Below are 23184 nucleotides of genomic sequence, written 5' to 3'. Positions count from 1 at the left end.
CCCCCTGTACCGGTAACCTGGAGATAACTAACAGCACCAGTAACAGTGTCCTGCATGCAGCCCCCTGTACCGGTAACCTGGAGATAACTAACACCACCAGTAACAGTGTCCCGCATGCAGCCCCCTGTACCGGTAACCTGGAGATAACTAACAGCACCAGTAACAGTGTCCTGCATGCAGCCCCCTGTACCGGTAACCTGGAGATAACTAACACCACCAGTAACAGTGTCCCGCATGCAGCCCCCTGTACCGGTAACCTGGGGATAACTAACAGCACCAGTAACAGTGTCCTGCATGCAGCCCCCTGTACCGGTAACCTGGGGATAACTAACACCACCAGTAACAGTGTCCCGCATGCAGCCCCCTGTACCGGTAACCTGGGGATAACTAACAGCACCAGTAACAGTGTCCTGCATGCAGCCCCCTGTACCGGTAACCTGGAGATAACTAACACCACCAGTAACAGTGTCCCGCAAGCAGCCCCCTGTACCGGTAACCTGGGGATAACTAACAGCACCAGTAACAGTGTCCTGCATGCAGCCCCCTGTACCGGTAACCTGGGGATAACTAACAGCACCAGTAACAGTGTCCTGCATGAAGCCCCCTGTACCGGTAACCTAGGGATAACTAACAGCACCAGTAACAGTGTCCCGCATGCAGCCCCCTGTACTGGTAACCTGGAGATAACCAACAGCACCAGTAACAGTGTCCTGCATGCAGCCCCCTGTACCGGTAACCTGGGGATAACTAACAACACCAGTAACAGTGTCCTGCATGCAGCCCCCTGTTCCCATATCCTAGGGGTAACTAGCAGCTATAGTAATAGTCTCGTACTACATTGAGCATACTTCCCAACATTAAGAATTAACGAAGAGGGACATGCGCGCGGCCGCCAGAAAAGGGGGCGTGGCTTCACGGGAGGACCTGCGATCGCGAGCCACGCACCGTTTTCGTCATTGAGGGGCATGCCCAGCGCTCTGTGAGTTCCCTCTGTCTCCACAGAATAGACGCTGTGCGCATGCACACAGCATCTATTCTCCACTGCTCTGCTAAGCAGGACACTGCGGCCCGCGGGTGGGACAGCGGAACAGTCCCCAAAAAACAGGACTGTCCTGCGAAAATGGGGACAGTTGGGATGTAGCATTGAGGTGGGGGTGAGAATACTCAATGACCTCTGCTGCTGGAGAACACATACGTACCCAGCTCCAGAACGTAGAGGAGTTGTAGAAGAACCCCAGGCTGATAGCTCCATACAAGACCTAGCATGAGAGAGAATCAGGTGAGAGTATGGTTAGAGACAGTGTACACCATCACAGAAGGTCACAGGTAAGATGGTCCTGGCACCGTACCGCGATCATTGTTACTGGCTCCTCCCAGCAATGTGTGTATGTTATATGACAATGTTGTTACAGAATCAGAAGGGGATTGTGGAGGGTATAACCCTAACACAGCCTGGAGCACGTAAAGCTGTGATGTCAGTCCCTCGTTCACAGACCTATCGTGTCGGCCTCGTTCACAGACATATCAGGTGTACTCACCTGCCGATCCCCTACCAATACATTGCTGCAGTGTGCACCCAACTTAACCCAGAGATCTTGGTCTGGAAAAGGCACAGCCATGATTGTGGAGGAAGATCCCTAACACAGCTGGACACCCCTTACTGTGAGGTCTCCAGTGCACGCCCCATACTGTGAGGTCTCTGCCGTGCACACCCCATACTGCGAGGTCTCCAGCGGACGCCCCATACTGCAAGATTTCTATCTGGACAAGGCCATGACTATCTTTTTATTCTTCAAGGCAGAGAAAATTAAGCCCCGCTGTGATTTTTTTAATAACTTCTGAGAACTTCCTTTGGTAGTAGGAAGTAGCCGTCTTTATATCCCAAATTAAATTCTGCAGTTCCGACTATTCCTTGCATTTGCCGTCAAAAGGCCCAAGATCCACAGAGGTTTCTACATTTCCGAGAGCAGAAGAATCCATGGACTAGTCCAACTGACCATACACAGATTATCTGTCAGACATACACTGCTGGGAGGCTGGACAACACGATCATACACAGATTATCTGTCAGAGATACACTGCTGGGAGGCTGGACAACACGATCATACACAGATTATCTGTCAGAGATACACTGCTGGGAGGCTGGACAACACGATCATACACAGATTATCTGTCAGAGATACACTGCTGGGAGGCTGGAGAACACGATCATACACAGATTATCTGTCAGAGATATACTGCTGGGAGGCTGGAGAACACGATCATACACAGATTATCTGTCAGAGATACACTGCTGGGAGGCTGGAGAACACGATCATACACAGTTTATCTGTCAGACATACTGCTGGGAGGCTGGAGAACACGATCATACACAGATTATCTGTCAGAGATACACTGCTGGGAGGCTGGAGAACACGATCATACACAGATTATCTGTCAGACATACTGCTGGGAGGCTGGAGAACACGATCATACACAGATTATCTGTCAGAGATACAGTGCTGGGAGGCTGGAGAACACGATCATACACAGTTTATCTGTCAGAGATACAGTGCTGGGAGGCTGGAGAACACGATCATACACAGTTTATCTGTCAGACATACTGCTGGGAGGCTGGAGAACACGATCATACACAGATTATCTGTCAGAGATACACTGCTGGGAGGCTGGAGAACACGATCATACACAGCTTATCTGTCAGAGATACACTGCTGGGAGGCTGGAGAACACGATCATACACAGATTATCTGTCAGAGATACACTGCTGGGAGGCTGGAGAACACGATCATACACAGATTATCTGTCAGATACACTGCTGGGAGGCTGGAGAACACGATCATACACAGATTATCTGTCAGAGATACACTGCTGGGAGGCTGGAGAACATGATCATACACAGTTTATCTGTCAGAGATACACTGCTGGGAGGCTGGAGAACACGATCATACACAGATTATCTGTCAGAGATACACTGCTGGGAGGCTGGAGAACACGATCATACACAGTTTATCTGTCAGACATACACTGCTGGGAGTCTGGAGAACACGATCATACACAGATTATCTGTCAGAGATACACTGCTGGGAGGCTGGAGAACACGATCATACACAGTTTATCTGTCAGAGATACACTGCTGGGAGGCTGGAGAACACGATCATACATAGATTATCTGTCAGATACACTGCTGGGAGGCTGGAGAACACGATCATACACAGATTATCTGTCAGAGATACAGTGCTGGGAGGCTGGAGAACACGACCATACACAGATTATCTGTCAGATACACTGCTGGGAGGCTGGAGAACACGAGTATACACAGATTATGTGTCAGAGATACACTGCTGGGAGGCTGGAGAACACGAGCATACACAGATTATCTGTCAGAGATACACTGCTGGGAGGCTGGAGAACACGATCATACATAGATTATCTGTCAGATACACTGCTGGGAGGCTGGAGAACACGATCATACACAGTTTATCTGTCAGACACACACTGCTGGGAGGCTGGACAACATGATCATACACAGTTTATCTGTCAGAGATACACTGCTGGGAGGCTGGAGAACACGATCATACATAGATTATCTGTCAGAGATACACTGCTGGGAGGCTGGAGAACACGATCATACACAGATTATCTGTCAGAGCTGGGAGGCTGGAGAACACGATCATACACAGATTATCTGTCAGACATACACTGCTGGGAGGCTGGAGAACACGATCATACACAGATTATCTGTCAGAGATACACTGCTGGGAGGCTGGAGAACACGATCATACACAGATTATCTGTCAGAGATACACTGCTGGGAGGCTGGAGAACACGATCATACACCTTATCTGTCAGAGATACAGTGCTGGGAGGCTGGAGTACACGATCATACACAGATTATCAATCAGAGATGCAGTGCTGGGAGGCTGGAGAACACGATCATACACAGATTATCTGTCAGATACACTGCTGGGAGGCTGGAGAACACGAGTATACACAGATTATGTGTCAGAGATACACTGCTGGGAGGCTGGAGAACACGAGCATACACAGATTATCTGTCAGACATACACTGCTGGGAGGCTGGAGAACACGATCATACACAGATTATCTGTCAGAGCTGGGAGGCTGGAGAACACGAGCATACACAGATTATCTGTCAGAGATACACTGCTGGGAGCCTGGAGAACACGATCATACACAGATTATCTGTCAGATACACTGCTGGGAGGCTGGACAACACGAGTATACACAGATTATCTGTCAGAGATACACTGCTGGGAGGCTGGAGAACAGGATCATACACAGAATATCTGTCAGACATACACTGCTGGGAGGCTGGACAACACGAGTATACACAGATTATCTGTCAGAGATACACTGCTGGGAGGCTGGACAACACGATCATACACAGATTATCTGTCAGAGATACAGTGCTGGGAGGCTGGACAACATGAGTATACACAGATTATCTATCAGAGATACACTGCTGGGAGGCTGGAGAACACGATCATACATAGATTATCTGTCAGATACACTGCTGGGAGGCTGGAGAACACGAGCATACACAGATTATCTGTCAGAGATACAGTGCTGGGAGGCTGGAGAACAGGATCATACACAGATTATCTGTCAGAGATACACTGCTGGGAGGCTGGAGAACACGATCATACACAGATTATCTGTCAGAGATACACTGCTGGGAGGCTGGAGAACACGATCATACACAGATTATCTGTCAGAGATACACTGCTGGGAGGCTGGACAACACGAGTATACACAGATTATCTGTCAGAGATACAGTGCTGGGAGGCTGGAGAACACGATCATACACAGATTATCTGTCAGAGATACACTGCTGGGAGGCTGGAGAACACGATCATACACAGTTTATCTATCAGATGCAGTGCTGGGAGGCTGGAGAATACGATCATACACAGATTATCTGTCAGATACACTGCTGGGAGGCTGGAGAACACGAGTATACACAGATTATGTGTCAGAGATACACTGCTGGGAGGCTGGAGAACACGATCATACACATTATCTGTCAGAGATAGTGCTGGGAGGCTGGAGAACACGATCATACACAGATTATCTATCAGAGATGCAGTGCTGGGAGGCTGGAGAACACGATCATACACAGATTATCTGTCAGATACACTGCTGGGAGGCTGGAGAACACGAGCATACACAGATTATGTGTCAGAGATACACTGCTGGGAGGCTGGAGAACACGAGCATACACAGATTATCTGTCAGACATACACTGCTGGGAGGCTGGAGAACACGATCATACACAGATTATCTGTCAGAGCTGGGAGGCTGGAGAACACGAGTATACACAGATTATCTGTCAGAGATACACTGCTGGGAGGCTGGAGAACACGATCATACACAGATTATCTGTCAGAGATACAGTGCTGGGAGGCTGGAGAACACGATCATACACAGATTATCTGTCAGAGATACACTGCTGGGAGGCTGGAGAACACGATCATACACAGATTATCTGTCAGAGATACACTGCTGGGAGGCTGGACAACACGAGTATACACAGATTATCTGTCAGAGATACAGTGCTGGGAGGCTGGAGAACAGGATCATACACAGATTATCTGTCAGAGATACACTGCTGGGAGGCTGGAGAACACGATCATACACAGATTATCTGTCAGAGATACACTGCTGGGAGGCTGGAGAACACGATCATACATAGATTATCTGTCAGATACAGTGCTGGGAGGCTGGAGAACACGATCATACACAGATTATCTGTCAGAGATACACTGCTGGGAGGCTGGAGAACACGATCATACACAGATTATCTGTCAGAGATACACTGCTGGGAGGCTGGACAACACGAGTATACACAGATTATCTGTCAGAGATACAGTGCTGGGAGGCTGGAGAACACGATCATACACAGATTATCTGTCAGAGATACAGTGCTGGGAGGCTGGAGAACACGATCATACACAGATTATCTGTCAGAGATACACTGCTGGGAGGCTGGAGAACACGACCATACACAGATTATCTGTCAGAGATACAGTGCTGGGAGGCTGGAGAACACGATCATACACAGATTATCTGTCAGAGATACAGTGCTGGGAGGCTGGAGAACACGACCATACACAGATTATCTGTCAGAGATACAGTGCTGGGAGGCTGGAGAACACGATCATACACAGATTATCTGTCAGAGCTGGAAGGTTGGAGAACACGATCATACACAGATTATCTGTCAGAGCTGGAAGGTTGGAGAACACGATCATACACAGATTATCTGTCAGAGCTGGAAGGTTGGAGAAAACGAACATACACAGATTATCTGTCAGAGATACACTGCAGGGAGGCTGGAGAAAACGAACATACACAGATTATCTGTCAGAGATACACTGCAGGGAGGCTGGAGAAAACGAACATACACAGATTATCTGTCAGAGATACACTGCAGGGAGGCTGGAGAAAACGAACATACACAGATTATCTGTCAGAGATACACTGCTGGGAGGCTGGGGAACACGAGTATACACAGATTATCTGTCAGACATACACTGCTGGGAGGCTGGAGAACACGATCATACACAGATTATCTGTCAGAGATACACTGCTGGGAGGCTGGAGAACATGATCATAAACAGTTTATCTGTCAGAGATACAGTGCTGGGAGGCTGGAGAACATGATCATACACAGATTATCTGTCAGAGATACAGTGCTGGGAGGCTGGAGAACATGATCATACACAGATTATCTGTCAGAGATACACTGCTGGGAGGCTGGAGAACACGATCATACACAGATTATCTGTCAGAGATACACTGCTGGGAGGCTGGAGAACACGATCATACATAGATTATCTGTCAGAGATACAGTGCTGGGAGGCTGGAGAACACGACCATACACAGATTATCTGTCAGAGCTGGAAGGTTGGAGAACACGATCATACACAGATTATCTGTCAGAGCTGGAAGGTTGGAGAAAACGAACATACACAGATTATCTGTCAGAGATACACTGCTGGGAGGCTGGAGAACACGATCATACACAGATTATCTGTCAGAGATACAGTGCTGGGAGGCTGGAGAACACGATCATACACAGATTATCTGTTGTCACAACTGAGGGCCTGAGCTGACGGGAGGCAGCCTCAGTTGTAGGGGCTGAGATGTACCGGAACCTGGGAGGTTGTATCAGACCCCTGGACATGTAAGTAACATGAATAATAACTGCCCGAAGGCGTGACCACGACAACTTGGATAAAAGTCAATGATGTTTATTATGACAACTCCGCAACACAGCAGCAGTAAAAGAAAACGTAAAAGTCAGCAAAGAATAAATACAGTTCCTGGGTACTACAGGATGGCAGGAGCCACAGGGCACTGGTAGTGTGAGATAGTTCTTATGATCTTCTAGATGGAAAGTCCTTACCAGGCCCGACTGTAGCAATGGAGATAACCCAGGATTGTGCCAGCTGGTGTTCCAGGAAAAGCTGGGTTGCTGAAGATAAAACAGCTGCTGTGGATACTGGCTGGAACCAGACTGTTGTTAGCACGGAGTGGATACTGGCTGGAACCAGTTAAATAATAAATGAACTTGGGAGCGATGAAATATGAACTGAAATGTAGAACTTGAGAGCGGAGAAATAATAATACCGGTGGAGAGTGGTAAAGTGTAGAAAGGACACCGGCCCTTTAAGGGAAGCTGTACTCTGCTGGAAGCTGAGCTGGAAGCAAGTAATGTTGTAGCTGGAAACAGATGAATCCACAATGGATTGGAGAGTCAGGCTACACCGCAGGTGGAATGCTGGTGCGGGTCTCTATGGTGGAAGTCTTGAGACAGGAGCTGGAACCTGGAAGACAATCACAGGAGAGAGACAAACAGGAACTAGGTTTGACAACCAAAGCACTGACGCCTTCCTTGCTCAGGCACAGTGTATTTATACCTGCAGCAAGGAAGGGATTGGCTAGGCAATTATGCAGATTATCAATACTAAGAACAGATTGGTGGAAATGATCAGCTGACAGAATCCAAGATGGCTGCGCCCATGCAGACACTTGGAGGGAAGTTTGGTTTGTAATTCATGTGGTAATGAAAACAGTAATGGCGGCGCCGGCCACCGGAGACAGGAGGCGCCAGGCTGACAGATGCACATCCAACCACGCGGACACAGCGGAGGCCGCGGCTGACGTAATCGCCACTCAGACACTCTGCATGCAGAAGTTCAGGGACGGCGGCGGAGGCCGCGGGAGACGCCATGCCAGGTGTAATATGGCGTTTACTGTGACAGCGTCCCAGAGTGACAGGAGAGGATACAGGAATGTACACATCAGGATAACAGATGGGATCCGGTCCTGGAGCGCTGAGCCAGCCTTAGGAGGCATCTGATGGGTAAGAAATGGCGTCCAGATACCCGGATCGTGACAGCACCCCCCCCTTTAGGAGTGGCCCCAGGACACTTCTTTGGCTTTTGAGGAAACTTGAAATGGAATCTCCGGACCAAGGCAGGAGCATGGACATCAGAAGCATTGGTCCATGAACGTTCCTCAGGACCATAACCCTTCCAGTCAATAAGATATTGTAGTTGACCGTAACGGTGACGTGAGTCCAGGATCTTGGCCACTTCATACTCAACGCCTCGTTGAGTTTGGACTTTCGGAGTTGGAGGAAGTGAGGAATGAAACCGATTCAAGATCAGCGGTTTCAACAGGGAAACATGGAATGTCCTGGGTATTTTTAAGAAGGGAGGCAACTGGAGTCTGTAAGCAACAGGATTGATGACTTGTTCAATCTTGAAAGGACCGATATAGCGGGGTGCAAACTTCATACTGGGAACTCTTAACCTCAAATTCTTCGTGGATAACCATACCCGATCACCCACCTTGAGAGCAGGAACTGCTCGACGCTTCTTATCCGCAAACTTCTTGTACCTGAACGATGCCTTGAGCAGAGCTGATCGTACGCTCTTCCAGATATTGGCAAACTGATGCAAGGTGATATCCACTGCGGGAACAGAAGTTGCTGGAAGCGGTTGGAACTCAGGGACTTTAGGGTGGAATCCAAAGTTAGTGAAGAATGGTGTTGAAGCAGATGAAGAATGATACTGGCTGTTATGACAGAACTCGGCCCAGGGAAGTAATTGAACCCAGTCATCTTGAGAGGAGGACACATAGATGCGGAGGAAGGCCTCCAAGTCCTGATTCACCCTCTCGGTTTGACCATTGGTCTGAGGATGGTAAGCCGTGGAAAACTTTAGCTTGACTTGGAGGACTTGACATAAACTTCGCCAGAATTTGGCTGTGAATTGAACTCCTCGATCTGAGATAATTTCTTCAGAAAGACCGTGGAGTCGGAAGATCTCTCGTATGAATACTTGAGCCAACTTGGAAGCTGACGGAAGACCGGTGAGAGGAATTAAGTGTGCCATCTTGGTGAACCGGTCAACTACCACCCAGATGGTATTGAACTTGTTGCACATGGGTAAGTCTGTAATGAAATCCATCGACAAGTGGGTCCATGGTCGACGGGGAACGGATAGTGGAACCAGTTGCCCCGCAGGCGACTGGCGGGATACTTTATGTTGGGCACACTTTGGGCAAGATGCAATAAACTCCAAGACGTCCTTTTTCAGAGTTGGCCACCAATAGGACCTAGAGAAACTCCAGGGTTTTTTGGATACCTGTATGTCCGGCAAAACGGGAAGCATGGGCCCAATGCATGAGCTTCTTCCTTAGCATCGGCTTCACAAAACTTTTCCCTGATGGGGGCGTAGAGTCCATCCCTACCGTGGAGAATGCCAACGGATTTATAATAGGATGCTTGTCTGAAGACTGACTCATTTTCTTGCTCCCATGAGCGGGAAAGGGCATCGGCCTTGCGATTCTGAGAGCCCGGACAGAACTGGAGTTTAAAGTCGAACCTGGAAAAGAAAAGTGCCCATCTGGCCTGACGAGGGTTGAGACATTGTGCGCCCTTCAGGTATAAAAGGTTCTTGTGGTCTGTAAGTATGGTGATTGAATGAGAAGCTCCCTCCAACAGATACCTCCACTCTTCTAGAGCGAGCTTGATGGCTAGCAACTCCTGGTCGCCAATGGCATAGTTGCGCTCAGCTGGGGAGAACTTCCGGGAGAAGAAACTGCAAGGGTGTAAATGGCCATCTTTAGCCCTCTGAGATAACACCGCTCCTACTCCAACGGAGGAGGCATCCACCTCTAAGATGAAAGGAGAGTCGATGTCAGGCTGTTTCAGAACAGGCGCAGAGATGAACCTTTGTTTTAAAAGATGAAATGCTTGCATGGCTTCTTCAGACCACTTGGACGGGTTAGCACCCTTCTTAGTGAAAGCAGTAATAGGCGCCACAATGGTGGAAAAGTCTCGTATAAACTTTCGGTAATAGTTGGCGAACCCTAAGAACCTCTGGACCCCTTTGAGGGTTAAGGGTACCGGCCAATTTTGGATTGCTTGTAGTTTCTCAGGATCCATCTCTAGTCCGGAACCGGACACAATGTACCCTAGAAACGGAATGGACTTGACTTCAAAGACGCATTTTTCTAATTTGCAATAGAGATGATTGACACGGAGACGGGACAGAACCTCTTTAACCCAAAAACGATGTTCCTCTAAATCGTTGGCAAAAATGAGGATATCGTCTAGATAGACCACGACATGACGGTATAGAATGTCTCTGAAGATCTCATTGACAAAATGCTGGAAGACAGCTGGAGCATTGCTCAATCCGAAGGGCATGACGAGGTACTCATAATGTCCGTCACGGGTGTTAAAGGCGGTCTTCCACTCGTCACCCTCACGGATCCGGATGAGATTGTATGCACCTCGCAAGTCCAGCTTTGTAAAGATGGTAGTTCCGCTAACTCTGTCAAAGAGCTCAGTAATCAGGGGTAAAGGATAACGGTTCTTGATGGTAATGTCGTTCAAACCTCTGTAGTCGATGCACGGCCGCAGACCACCATCTTTCTTTTTTACAAAAAAGAAGCCTGCGCCGGCTGGAGAAGAAGAAGGTCGAATGAACCCCTTTGCTAGGTTCTCTAATATTATATTCCTCCATAGAATGCGTCTCAGGCAGAGACAACGGATAAGTTCGGCCTCGAGGTGGAACCTTCCCTGGAACGAGATCAATCGGACAGTCCCATTCTCTATGAGGAGGAAGGATATCAGCAGAAGCTTTACTGAACACATCCGTGAAATCTTGATATGGAGGAGGTGGAACATCAGACGACCTGGGGGAGGAAGAACAGACAGGCAATACTTTAAACAAACATGTCTCAGCACAGGAGGAACCCCATGCCAGGATTTACGTAGTCGTCCAATCAATTGTAGGATTGTGAAGACGGAGCCATGGAAGGCCAAGGACCACAGGATGTGTGGCTCTTGGAATCACTAAAAAAGAAATAAGTTCGGAATGAAGAACTCCCACTCTCAGACGAACTGGTAGAGTCCTTAAAGAAATAACTGCATCAAAAATTTTGCTGCCATCCACGGCAGTTAAATAAATGGACGAAGGAAGTCTCTCGGTGGGTAGGGACCACCGTTTAACATAGGCTTCGGTAATAAAGTTCCCAGCTGCTCCGGAATCAAGGAGGGCAATGACGTTCCGATAACGTTGAGCAACTTGAAGCGAGACTGGGAGATTACAATCTTGAGGAGATGGAGAGGAGATCATTACTCCTAGCCGGCCCTCTCCTTGGCGAGCTAGGATTTGGAGTTTCCCGGACGTTTGGGACAGGCATTAATGGTGTGAGACGGAGCTGCACAATAGAGACAGAGAAACTCGGAAGTTGCAGAAGTTCAGGGACGGCGGCGGAGGCCGCGGGAGACGCCATGCCAGGTGTAATATGGCGTTTACTGTGACAGCGTCCCAGAGTGACAGGAGAGGATACAGGAATGTACACATCAGGATAACAGATGGGATCCGGTCCTGGAGCGCTGAGCCAGCCTTAGGAGGCATCTGATGGGTAAGAAATGGCGTCCAGATACCCGGATCGTGACATCTGTCAAACATACACTGCTGGGAGGCTGGACAACACGATCATACACAGATTATCTGTCAGAGATACAGTGCTGGGAGGCTGGAGAACACGATCATACACAGATTATCTGTCAGAGATACAGTGCTGGGAGGCTGGAGAACACGATCATACACAGATTATCTGTCAGAGATACACTGCTGGGAGGCTGGAGAACACGAGTATACACAGATTATCTGTCAGAGATACACTGCTGGGAGGCTGGAGAACACGACCATACACAGATTATATGTCAGATACACTGCTGGGAGGCTGGAGAACACGATCATACACAGATTATCTGTCAGAGATACACTGCTGGGAGGCAGGAGAACACGATCATACACAGATTATCTGTCAGAGATACACTGCTGGGAGGCTGGAGAACACGATCATACACAGATTATCTGTCAGATACAGTGCTGGTAGGCTGGAGAACACGATCATACACAGATTATCTGTCAGAGATACAGTGCTGGGAGGCTGGAGAACACGACCATACACAGATTATCTGTCAGATACACTGCTGGGAGGCTGGAGAACAGGATCATACACAGATTATCTGTCAGAGATACACTGCTGGGAGGTTGGAGAACACGATCATACATAGATTATCTGTCAGATACACTGCTGGGAGGCTGGAGAACAGGATCATACACAGATTATCTGTCAGAGATACAGTGCTGGGAGGCTGGGGAACACGAGTATACACAGATTATCTGTCAGACATACACTGCTGGGAGGCTGGAGAACACGATCATACACAGATTATCTGTCAGAGCTGGGAGGCTGGAGAACACGAGCATACACAGATTATCTGTCAGAGATACACTGCTGGGAGCCTGCAGAACACGATCATACACAGATTATCTGTCAGATACACTGCTGGGAGGCTGGACAACACGAGTATACACAGATTATCTGTCAGAGATACACTGCTGGGAGGCTGGAGAACAGGATCATACACAGAATATCTGTCAGACATACACTGCTGGGAGGCTGGACAACACGAGTATACACAGATTATCTGTCAGAGATACACTGCTGGGAGGCTGGAGAACCCGATCATACACAGATTATCTGTCAGAGATACACTGCTGGGAGGCTGGAGAACCCGATCATACACAGATTATCTGTCAGAGATACACTGCTGGGAGGCTGGAGAACATGAGTATACACAGATTATCTGTCAGACATACACTGCTGGGAGGCTGGAGAACACAATCATACACAGATTATCTGTCAGAGATACAGTGCTGGGAGGCTGGGGAACACGAGTATACACAGATTATCTGTCAGAGATACAGTGCTGGGAGGCTGGAGAACACGATCATACACAGATTATCTGTCAGACATACACTGCTGGGAGGCTGGAGAACACGATCATACACAGATTATCTGTCAGAGATACACTGCTGGGAGGCTGGAGAACACGATCATACACATATTATCTGTCAGATATACAGTGCTGGGAGGCTGGAGAACACGATCATACACAGATTATCTATCAGAGATGCAGTGCTGGGAGGCTGGAGAACACGATCATACACAGATTATCTGTCAGATACACTGCTGGGAGGCTGGAGAACACGATCATACACAGATTATCTGTCAGAGATACACTGCTGGGAGGCTGGACAACACGAGTATACACAGATTATCTGTCAGAGATACAGTGCTGGGAGGCTGGAGAACACGATCATACACAGATTATCTGTCAGAGATACACTGCTGGGAGGCTGGAGAACACGACCATACACAGATTATCTGTCAGAGCTGGAAGGTTGGAGAACACGATCATACACAGATTATCTGTCAGAGTTGGAAGGTTGGAGAAAACGAACATACACAGATTATCTGTCAGAGATACACTGCTGGGAGGCTGGAGAACACGATCATACACATATTATCTGTCAGAGATACACTGCTGGGAGGCTGGAGAACACGATCATACACAGATTATCTATCAGAGATGCAGTGCTGGGAGGCTGGAGAACACGATCATACACAGATTATCTATCAGAGATGCAGTGCTGGGAGGCTGGAGAACACGATCATACACAGATTATCTGTCAGATACACTGCTGGGAGGCTGGAGAACAGGATCATACACAGATTATCTGTCAGATACACTGCTGGGAGGCTGGAGAACACGAGTATACACAGATTATCTGTCAGATACACTGCTGGGAGGCTGGAGAACAGGATCATACACAGATTATCTGTCAGAGATACAGTGCTGGGAGGCTGGGGAACACGAGTATACACAGATTATCTGTCAGACATACACTGCTGGGAGGCTGGAGAACACGATCATACACAGATTATCTGTCAGAGCTGGGAGGCTGGAGAACACGAGCATACACAGATTATCTGTCAGAGATACACTGCTGGGAGCCTGCAGAACACGATCATACACAGATTATCTGTCAGAGATACAGTGCTGGGAGGCTGGAGAACACGATCATACACAGATCATCTGTCAGACATACACTGCTGGGAGGCTGGAGAACACGATCATACACAGATTATCTGTCAGAGATACACTGCTGGGAGGCTGGAGAACACGATCATACACATATTATCTGTCAGATATACACTGCTGGGAGGCTGGAGAACACGATCATACACAGATTATCTATCAGAGATGCAGTGCTGGGAGGCTGGAGAACACGATCATACACAGATTATCTGTCAGATACACTGCTGGGAGGCTGGAGAACACGAGTATACACAGATTATGTGTCAGAGATACACTGCTGGGAGGCTGGAGAACACGATCATACACAGATTATCTGTCAGAGCTGGGAGGCTGGAGAACACGAGCATACACAGATTATCTGTCAGAGATACACTGCTGGGAGCCTGGAGAACACGATCATACACAGATTATCTGTCAGATACACTGCTGGGAGGCTGGACAACACGAGTATACACAGATTATCTGTCAGAGATACACTGCTGGGAGGCTGGAGAACAGGATCATACACAGAATATCTGTCAGACATACACTGCTGGGAGGCTGGACAACACGAGTATACACAGATTATCTGTCAGAGATACACTGCTGGGAGGCTGGAGAACCCGATCATACACAGATTATCTGTCAGAGATACACTGCTGGGAGGCTGGACAACACGAGTATACACAGATTATCTATCAGAGATACACTGCTGGGAGGCTGGAGAACACGAGCATACACAGATTATCTCAGAGATACAGTGCTGGGAGGCTGGAGAACACGATCATACACAGATTATCTGTCAGAGATACACTGCTGGGAGGCTGGAGAACACGATCATACACAGAATATCTGTCAGAGATACACTGCTGGGAGGCTGGAGAACACGATCATACACAGATTATCTGTCAGAGATACACTGCTGGGAGGCTGGAGAACACGATCATACACAGATTATCTGTCAGAGATACACTGCTGGGAGGCTGGAGAACACGATCATACACAGATTATCTGTCAGATACACTGCTGGGAGGCTGGAGAACACGATCATACATAGATTATCTGTCAGATACAGTGCTGGGAGGCTGGACAACACGAGTATACACAGATTATCTGTCAGAGATACACTGCTGGGAGGCTGGAGAACAGGATCATACACAGATTATCTGTCAGACATACTTTGCTGGGAGGCTGGAGAACACGATCATACACAGATTATCTGTCAGAGCTGGGAGGCTGGAGAACACGAGCATACACAGATTATCTGTCAGAGATACACTGCTGGGAGGTTGGAGAACACGATCATACATAGATTATCTGTCAGATACACTGCTGGGAGGCTGGAGAACAGGATCATACACAGATTATCTGTCAGAGATACAGTGCTGGGAGGCTGGGGAACACGAGTATACACAGATTATCTGTCAGAGATACACTGCTGGGAGGTTGGAGAACACGATCATACATAGATTATCTGTCAGATACACTGCTGGGAGGCTGGAGAACAGGATCATACACAGATTATCTGTCAGAGATACACTGCTGGGAGCCTGGAGAACACGATCATACACAGATTATCTGTCAGATACACTGCTGGGAGGCTGGACAACACGAGTATACACAGATTATCTGTCAGAGATACACTGCTGGGAGGCTGGAGAACAGGATCATACACAGATTATCTGTCAGACATACTTTGCTGGGAGGCTGGAGAACACGATCATACACAGATTATCTGTCAGAGCTGGGAGGCTGGAGAACACGAGCATACACAGATTATCTGTCAGAGCTGGGAGGCTGGAGAACACGAGCATACACAGATTATCTGTCAGAGATACACTGCTGGGAGCCTGCAGAACACGATCATACACAGATTATCTGTCAGAGATACAGTGCTGGGAGGCTGGAGAACACGATCATACACAGATTATCTGTCAGACATACACTGCTGGGAGGCTGGAGAACACGATCATACACAGATTATCTGTCAGAGCTGGGAGGCTGGAGAACACGAGCATACACAGATTATCTGTCAGAGATACACTGCTGGGAGCCTGGAGAACACGATCATACACAGATTATCTGTCAGATACACTGCTGGGAGGCTGGACAACACGAGTATACACAGATTATCTGTCAGAGATACACTGCTGGGAGGCTGGAGAACAGGATCATACACAGAATATCTGTCAGACATACACTGCTGGGAGGCTGGACAACACGAGTATACACAGATTATCTGTCAGAGATACACTGCTGGGAGGCTGGAGAACCCGATCATACACAGATTATCTGTCAGAGATACACTGCTGGGAGGCTGGACAACACGAGTATACACAGATTATCTATCAGAGATACACTGCTGGGAGGCTGGAGAACACGAGCATACACAGATTATCTCAGAGATACAGTGCTGGGAGGCTGGAGAACACGATCATACACAGATTATCTGTCAGAGATACACTGCTGGGAGGCTGGAGAACACGATCATACACAGAATATCTGTCAGAGATACACTGCTGGGAGGCTGGAGAACACGATCATACACAGATTATCTGTCAGAGATACACTGCTGGGAGGCTGGAGAACACGATCATACACAGATTATCTGTCAGAGATACACTGCTGGGAGGCTGGAGAACACGATCATACACAGATTATCTGTCAGATACACTGCTGGGAGGCTGGAGAACACGATCATACATAGATTATCTGTCAGATACAGTGCTGGGAGGCTGGACAACACGAGTATACACAGATTATCTGTCAGAGATACACTGCTGGGAGGCTGGAGAACAGGATCATACACAGATTATCTGTCAGACATACTTTGCTGGGAGGCTGGAGAACACGATCATACACAGATTATCTGTCAGAGCTGGGAGGCTGGAGAACACGAGCATACACAGATTATCTGTCAGATACACTGCTGGGAGGCTGGAGAACACGAGCATATATAGATTATCTGTCAGAGATACAGTGCTGGGAGGCTGGAGAACATGATCATACACATAGTAACATAGTATCTGAGGTTGAAAAAAGACAATTGTCCATCGAGTTCAACCTATTTGTGGTCTCCTATGCATGATGATTTGACTAAAATTTCTGACTGATGCTGCTGTCAGCCATTGCATTTTATCCCTATTTATAGTAACTATAATGCATGACTATGCACCATACCCCTGGATATCCTTATCCAATAGGAATTTATCTAACCCATTCTTAAAGGTGTTGACAGATTCCACCATTACAACTCCCTCGGGCAGGGAATTCCAAACACGTATTGTCCTTACGTGAAAAAGCCTTTACGCCGTATTGTGCGGAATCTCCTCTCCTCTAACCTGAGCGAGTGTCCACGAGTCCTCTGTGTTGATCTAACCAAAAACAGGTCCCGCGCAAGCTCTGTGTATTGTCCCCTTATATATTTGTAGATGTTGATCATATCCCCTCTTAGTCTCCGCTTTTCCAATGTAAACATGCCTAGTCTTTCAAGCCTTTCCTTGTATTCCATCGTCTCCATGCCCTTAATTAGTTTGGTCGCCCTCCTCTGTACCTTTTCAAGCTCCAGGATATCCTTTTTGTAGTACGGTGCCCAGAACTGTACAACAGATTATCTGTCAGAGACACACTGCTGGGAGGCTGGAGAACACGAGCATACACAGATTATCTGTCAGAGCTGGGAGGCTGGAGAACACGATCATACACAGATTATCTGTCAGACATACACTGCTGGGAGGCTGGAGAACACAACCATAACGATATTTATGGTAAGAATTTACCGTTGTTAAATCTTTCTGCGAGGTACACTGGGCTCAACAAGGAAATACATCGGGGTGTAGAGTAGGATCTTGATCCGAGGCACCAACAGGCTCAAAGCTTTTGACTGTTACCAAGATGCACAGCGCCGCCTCCTCTATAACCCCACCTCCATGCCAGTGAGCTCAGTTTCATTAACCAGCCCAATGCAGTAGCAGGTACCAGAGACAACAACCGATCGTAGCCAATTACACCACACACTCACCGCAGGAGAGGGTGTCAGCGGCTATGCCAATACCAACCCAAAAAAAGCTAAGTGTGTCAGGGTGGGCGCCTTGTGGAGCCCAGTGTACCTCGCAGAAAGAGATTTAACAACGGTAAATTCTTACCATAAATCTCATTTTCTGCTGCGGGGTACACTGGGCTCCACAAGGAAATACAATGGGGATGTCCCAAAGCAGTTCCTCATGGGAGGGGACGTACTGTAGCGGGCACAAGAACCCGGCGTCCAAAGGAAGCATCCTGGGAAGCGGCGGTATCGAAGGCATAGAACCTTATAAACGTGTTCCCTGAGGACCACGTAGCCGCCTTGCACAATTGTTCAAGGGTAGCACCACGGTGGGCCGTCCAAGAAGGTCCAACAGACCGAGTAGAATGGGCTTTGATGGTAGCAGGAACCGGACGACCAGCCTGTACATAAGCATGTGCAATCACCATTCTAATCCATCTGGCCAAAGTCTGCTTGGAAGCAGGCCAGCCACGTTTGTGAAAACCAAACAACACAAAAAGAGAATCAGATTTTCCTAATGGAGGAAGTTCTCTTCACATAGAAACGGAGAGCCTGTACCACATCCAAAGACCGTTCTTTGGGAGACAGCTCAGGAGAATTAAAGGCCGGAACCACAATTTCCTGGTTAAGGTGGAAAGAAGACATCACCTTAGGCAAATAACCAGGCCGCGTTCTAAGAACCGACCGGTCACGGTGAAAAATCAAATAGGGAGACTTTCAGGATAAGGCACCCAAGTCCGAGACCCTTCTAGCTAAAGCAATAGCCAGCAAGAACAGAACCTTAACGGAAAGCCACTTAAGATCAGCAGAGGCAAGAGGCTCAAACAGAGACCCTTGCAAGGCCTCCAAAACCACCAACAAGTCCCAAGGGGCCACAGGCGGCACATAAGGAGGCTGAATCCTCAACACACCCTGAGTGAATGTATGGACATCAGGTAGGGTGGCAATCTTTCTCTGAAACCCAACCGACAAGGCAGAGATATGAACCTTGAGGGAGGCCAGGCGCAGGCCTAAGTCTAGGCCCTGTTGTAGAAAGGCCAATAGATTGGCCGTACTAAACGTGAAAACGTCATGATTGTGAGACGCACACAAAGTAAAGTAAGCATTCCAGACCCTATGGTAAATCAGAGCAGAAGCCGGCTTGCGGGCCTTCAACATAGTTTGAACGACCGCCTCAGAAAAACCCTTGGCCCTCAGGATGGAAGCTTCAAGAGCCATGCCGTCAAAGCCAGATGGGTCTGGGCGTTGTGGAAGTAGAAGGGGACGATCCCACGAGAGACCCAGTAGGTCGGAGAACCAGTGCCGTCTGGGCCACGCCAGAGTGACCAGAAGCAGATTTCCTCCTTCTTGCTTGAACTTCCGTATTACTCTGGGCAGGAGTGACACCGGAGGGAACACGTACGGCAGCCGAAAGTTCCATGGGATTGACAGAGAATCCACAAACACTGCCTGAGGATCCCTGTCCTTGCTCCGAAGAGCGGAACCTTGTGATTGTGTCGAGATGCCAATAGATCCACATCTGGTAGGCCCCATATGTCCACGAGAAGTTGAAACACCTCCGGATGGAGGCTCCACTCTCCTGCGTGTACGTCCTGACGACTGAGATAGTCCGCTTCCCAGTTCAGGATGCCCGGAATGAACACTGCGGATATGGCCGGCAGATGGCGTTCTGCCCACTGAAGAATCCGTGATACTTCCCTCATTGCCATGCGGCTTCGAGTGCTGCCTTGATGATTTATGTACGCCACCGTGGTGGCATTGTCCGATTGTACTTGAACAGGTCTGTTCTGTATTAAATGCTGGGCCATAGTCAACGCGTTTAACACTGCCCGCAGTTCCAGAATATTGATCGGGAGCAGAGACTCCTCCTTGGTCCACCAACCCTGAAGAGACTGTTGTTCCAACACCACGCCCCAACCTCTCAGACTGGCATCTGTCGTCAGAAAGACCCAGTTGGATATCCAGAAGGGACAGCCCCTTCTCAATCGTTGGTCCTGCAGCCAATGAGATCATGTGAGATCTGATCCGGTGAGGCAGGCCATCCCACTTGGTCAGAATTAACTTCTGCAGAGGGCGAGAGTGGAACTGAGCATACTCCACCATGTCGAAAGCCGACACCATGAGACCCAGCACTTGCATTGCCGAATGTATCGACACTTGCGGACGATATAGGAAGCATCGAATCCTGTCCTGAAGCTTCAGGACTTTTTCCTGAGACAGGGACAACTGTTGGTTTTTGAGTGTCCAACAATGCTCCCAGGTATAACATGCTCCGAGCAGGAACCAGGGAGTATTTCTTCCAGTTGATCAGCCACCCGTGGGCTTTCATGCACTGGACCATCAGATCGAGATGACACAGGAGAATTTCTGGGGAATTTGCCAGGATCAACAAATCGTCCAAATATGGTAGGATCCTGACACCTTGACGGCGGAGTGTAGCCGTCATGACCGCCATTACTTTGGTGAAAACTCGGGGAGCCGTTGTCAAACCAAAGGGTAACGCCTGATATTGGTAATGAAGGTTGCCCACCGCAAACCGCAGGTACTGTTGATGAGATACCACAATAGGAATATGCAGGTAAGCATCCTGTATGTCCAGGGAGACCATATAGTCCCCAGGCTCCATGGCCAGAACAATAGAGCGCAGAGTTTCCATACGAAACTTGGAGACCCGCACATGCTTGTTCAAGGACTTCAGATTGAGAATGGGCCGCGAGGACCAGTTCGGTTTCAGGGCTAGAAACAGTGTTGAATAGTACCCACTTGCCTCTCTGAGCCAGAGGCACCTGTACCACCACTCCAGTGCCCAGGAGGGAATGTACCACTGAGTGCAACGTGTCTGCTTTTGCCGGATCCAGAGGCACATCTGTCAGGCAAAACCGCTGCGGGGGGACAATTCTTGAAGGGTATGGCGTAACCTCGAGCGACGACTTCCCTCGCCCAGGCATCTGAAGTGGTCTTCAACCATTCCTGGGCAAAACATAGAAGTTGGCCTCCCACCTTGGTATCCCCCAGAGGGAGGCCCACCCCGTCATGCGGCAGGCTTGTCAGTTTTGGAAGCAGGCTGACGGGCAGCCCAGGCACGCTTTGGTCTGGGCTTGTTTGGTCTGGAAGCACGAGCTTGCTTTGGGTACGCCTGACCTTTTGCTTTGCCTGGAGTAAGAAAGGGTCGAGGGAAAGTACTTTTAGCCTTCTGTGCGGAAGGAGCCGTACTAGGTAGGCAAGCTGTTTTAGCCGTAGCCAGATAAGCCACAATTTTATTTAGGTCTTCTCCAAAGAGATTGTCTCCTTTGAAAGGAAGCACCTCAAGGATTTTCTTGGAATCCAAATCCACCGACCAGGATCTCAACCAAAGGATACGTCTGGCCAAGACAGACGCAGTAGCAGCCTTGGCCGCGAGCACCCCGGCATCGGAGGCCGCCTCCTTAAGGTACAGAGAAGTCGTGGCAATATATGAGAGACATTATTGAGCATGCTCAGACCCATCGGCAGACAGTTCCGCCTCGAGTTCCTGAGCCCACGCCTCAACAGCTTCAGCAGCCTAAGTCGCTGGAATTGTTGGCCTATGCACAGCCCCCATTAGGGTATAAATCGCTTTTAAACAGCCCTCCACTCGTCTATCCGTCGGTTTCTTCAGAGAGGTGACGGTAGTTACTGGCAGAGCAGAGGAAACAACCATACGCGCCACATGAGAATCTACAGGCGGAGGGGTTTTCCAATTTTTACACACCTCAGATGAGAAAGGATAGCGAGCCCACAGTCTCTTATTCGGTGTAAACTTTGTCCCCGGATTTTCCCAGGATTACTGACGTATGTCAACCAGGTGTTTATAGTAGGGTAAAACCTGTTTAACCACCTTCTGTGTCCGGACGGTCCCGAACAAAAACCCTCACCGCTTTCGAGTCTCGTCCCCAGTACACAGAACGGATGTTTAGGTCACACGGGACCTGGCCACATAGGGGATTCCCGCTTACCGTTAGTAACCGCCTGTTACTGACTCCACCCACTGCGCCGTGGGCGGGTTTATGCTGCCACCACCAAACTCCTAATCTGCCGTGGCGTTTGGAACCACGGTTCTGCTCTGTATGTGCCGACACGCTGCCTTACCACACCTGTGTGTTATTGACGAATCCCCACTAGTCGCATGACTAGGCCTCTACCGGTAGCTGGCGGAAGGCGGAACGCGGGACTTGGAGACACTGGTTCACCCTGGACAGCCGGTGAACGGGGCTAGATTTCGCATAGCCCTGTAGGTCACAAGATGAAGCAATCTTCTTGAGGCAGATTATGTTTAATGCCAACAAATAGTTATGAAAAGAACTCAGCAATACAGCAGATGTTATAGCAGAATGAAATTGGTATAATACACTCCGGATGCTCGCAGGCCTCCTTTTTATGTCAATTTTCCACACAGTACAACAGGGGGTCATGTCCCACCTGAGTCCTTTCCATCCAATTAGGATATCTTACAAAATACAAATAAATAAATTACATTTCAAAAAGGATATAAGTGCATATAACAATTTCCTCCTTCCTGTCACACAGACAACGTTTGGTATCCGTTTAACATTCACTATTGATAAATTTATCACATAGCTTCAAAATACAAAATGTTTCTGTCTCATTCGCATCTTCATACAAACCCAGTGTTTGGGAT

General features: G+C 48.5%; 1 protein-coding gene across 1 annotated transcript in view; it reads right to left on the bottom strand.

Moving 5' to 3' along the window:
• The window catches only part of TMEM208 (transmembrane protein 208), a 178104-nt gene that overhangs the window by 93223 nt on the left and 61697 nt on the right, over positions 1-23184 (bottom strand). Inside the window, exon 3 of the mRNA XM_063948700.1 lies at positions 1200-1259. Within this exon, the coding sequence (XP_063804770.1) occupies positions 1200-1259 (60 nt within the window). The remainder of the gene's footprint in view (positions 1-1199; positions 1260-23184) is intronic.

Source organism: Pseudophryne corroboree, assembly GCF_028390025.1.
Source record: "Pseudophryne corroboree isolate aPseCor3 chromosome 11 unlocalized genomic scaffold, aPseCor3.hap2 SUPER_11_unloc_5, whole genome shotgun sequence".
Lineage (NCBI taxonomy): Eukaryota > Metazoa > Chordata > Amphibia > Anura > Myobatrachidae > Pseudophryne > Pseudophryne corroboree.
Note: the sequence above shows the minus strand (reverse complement) of the source record. Positions and strands in the feature narration are given on the sequence as shown.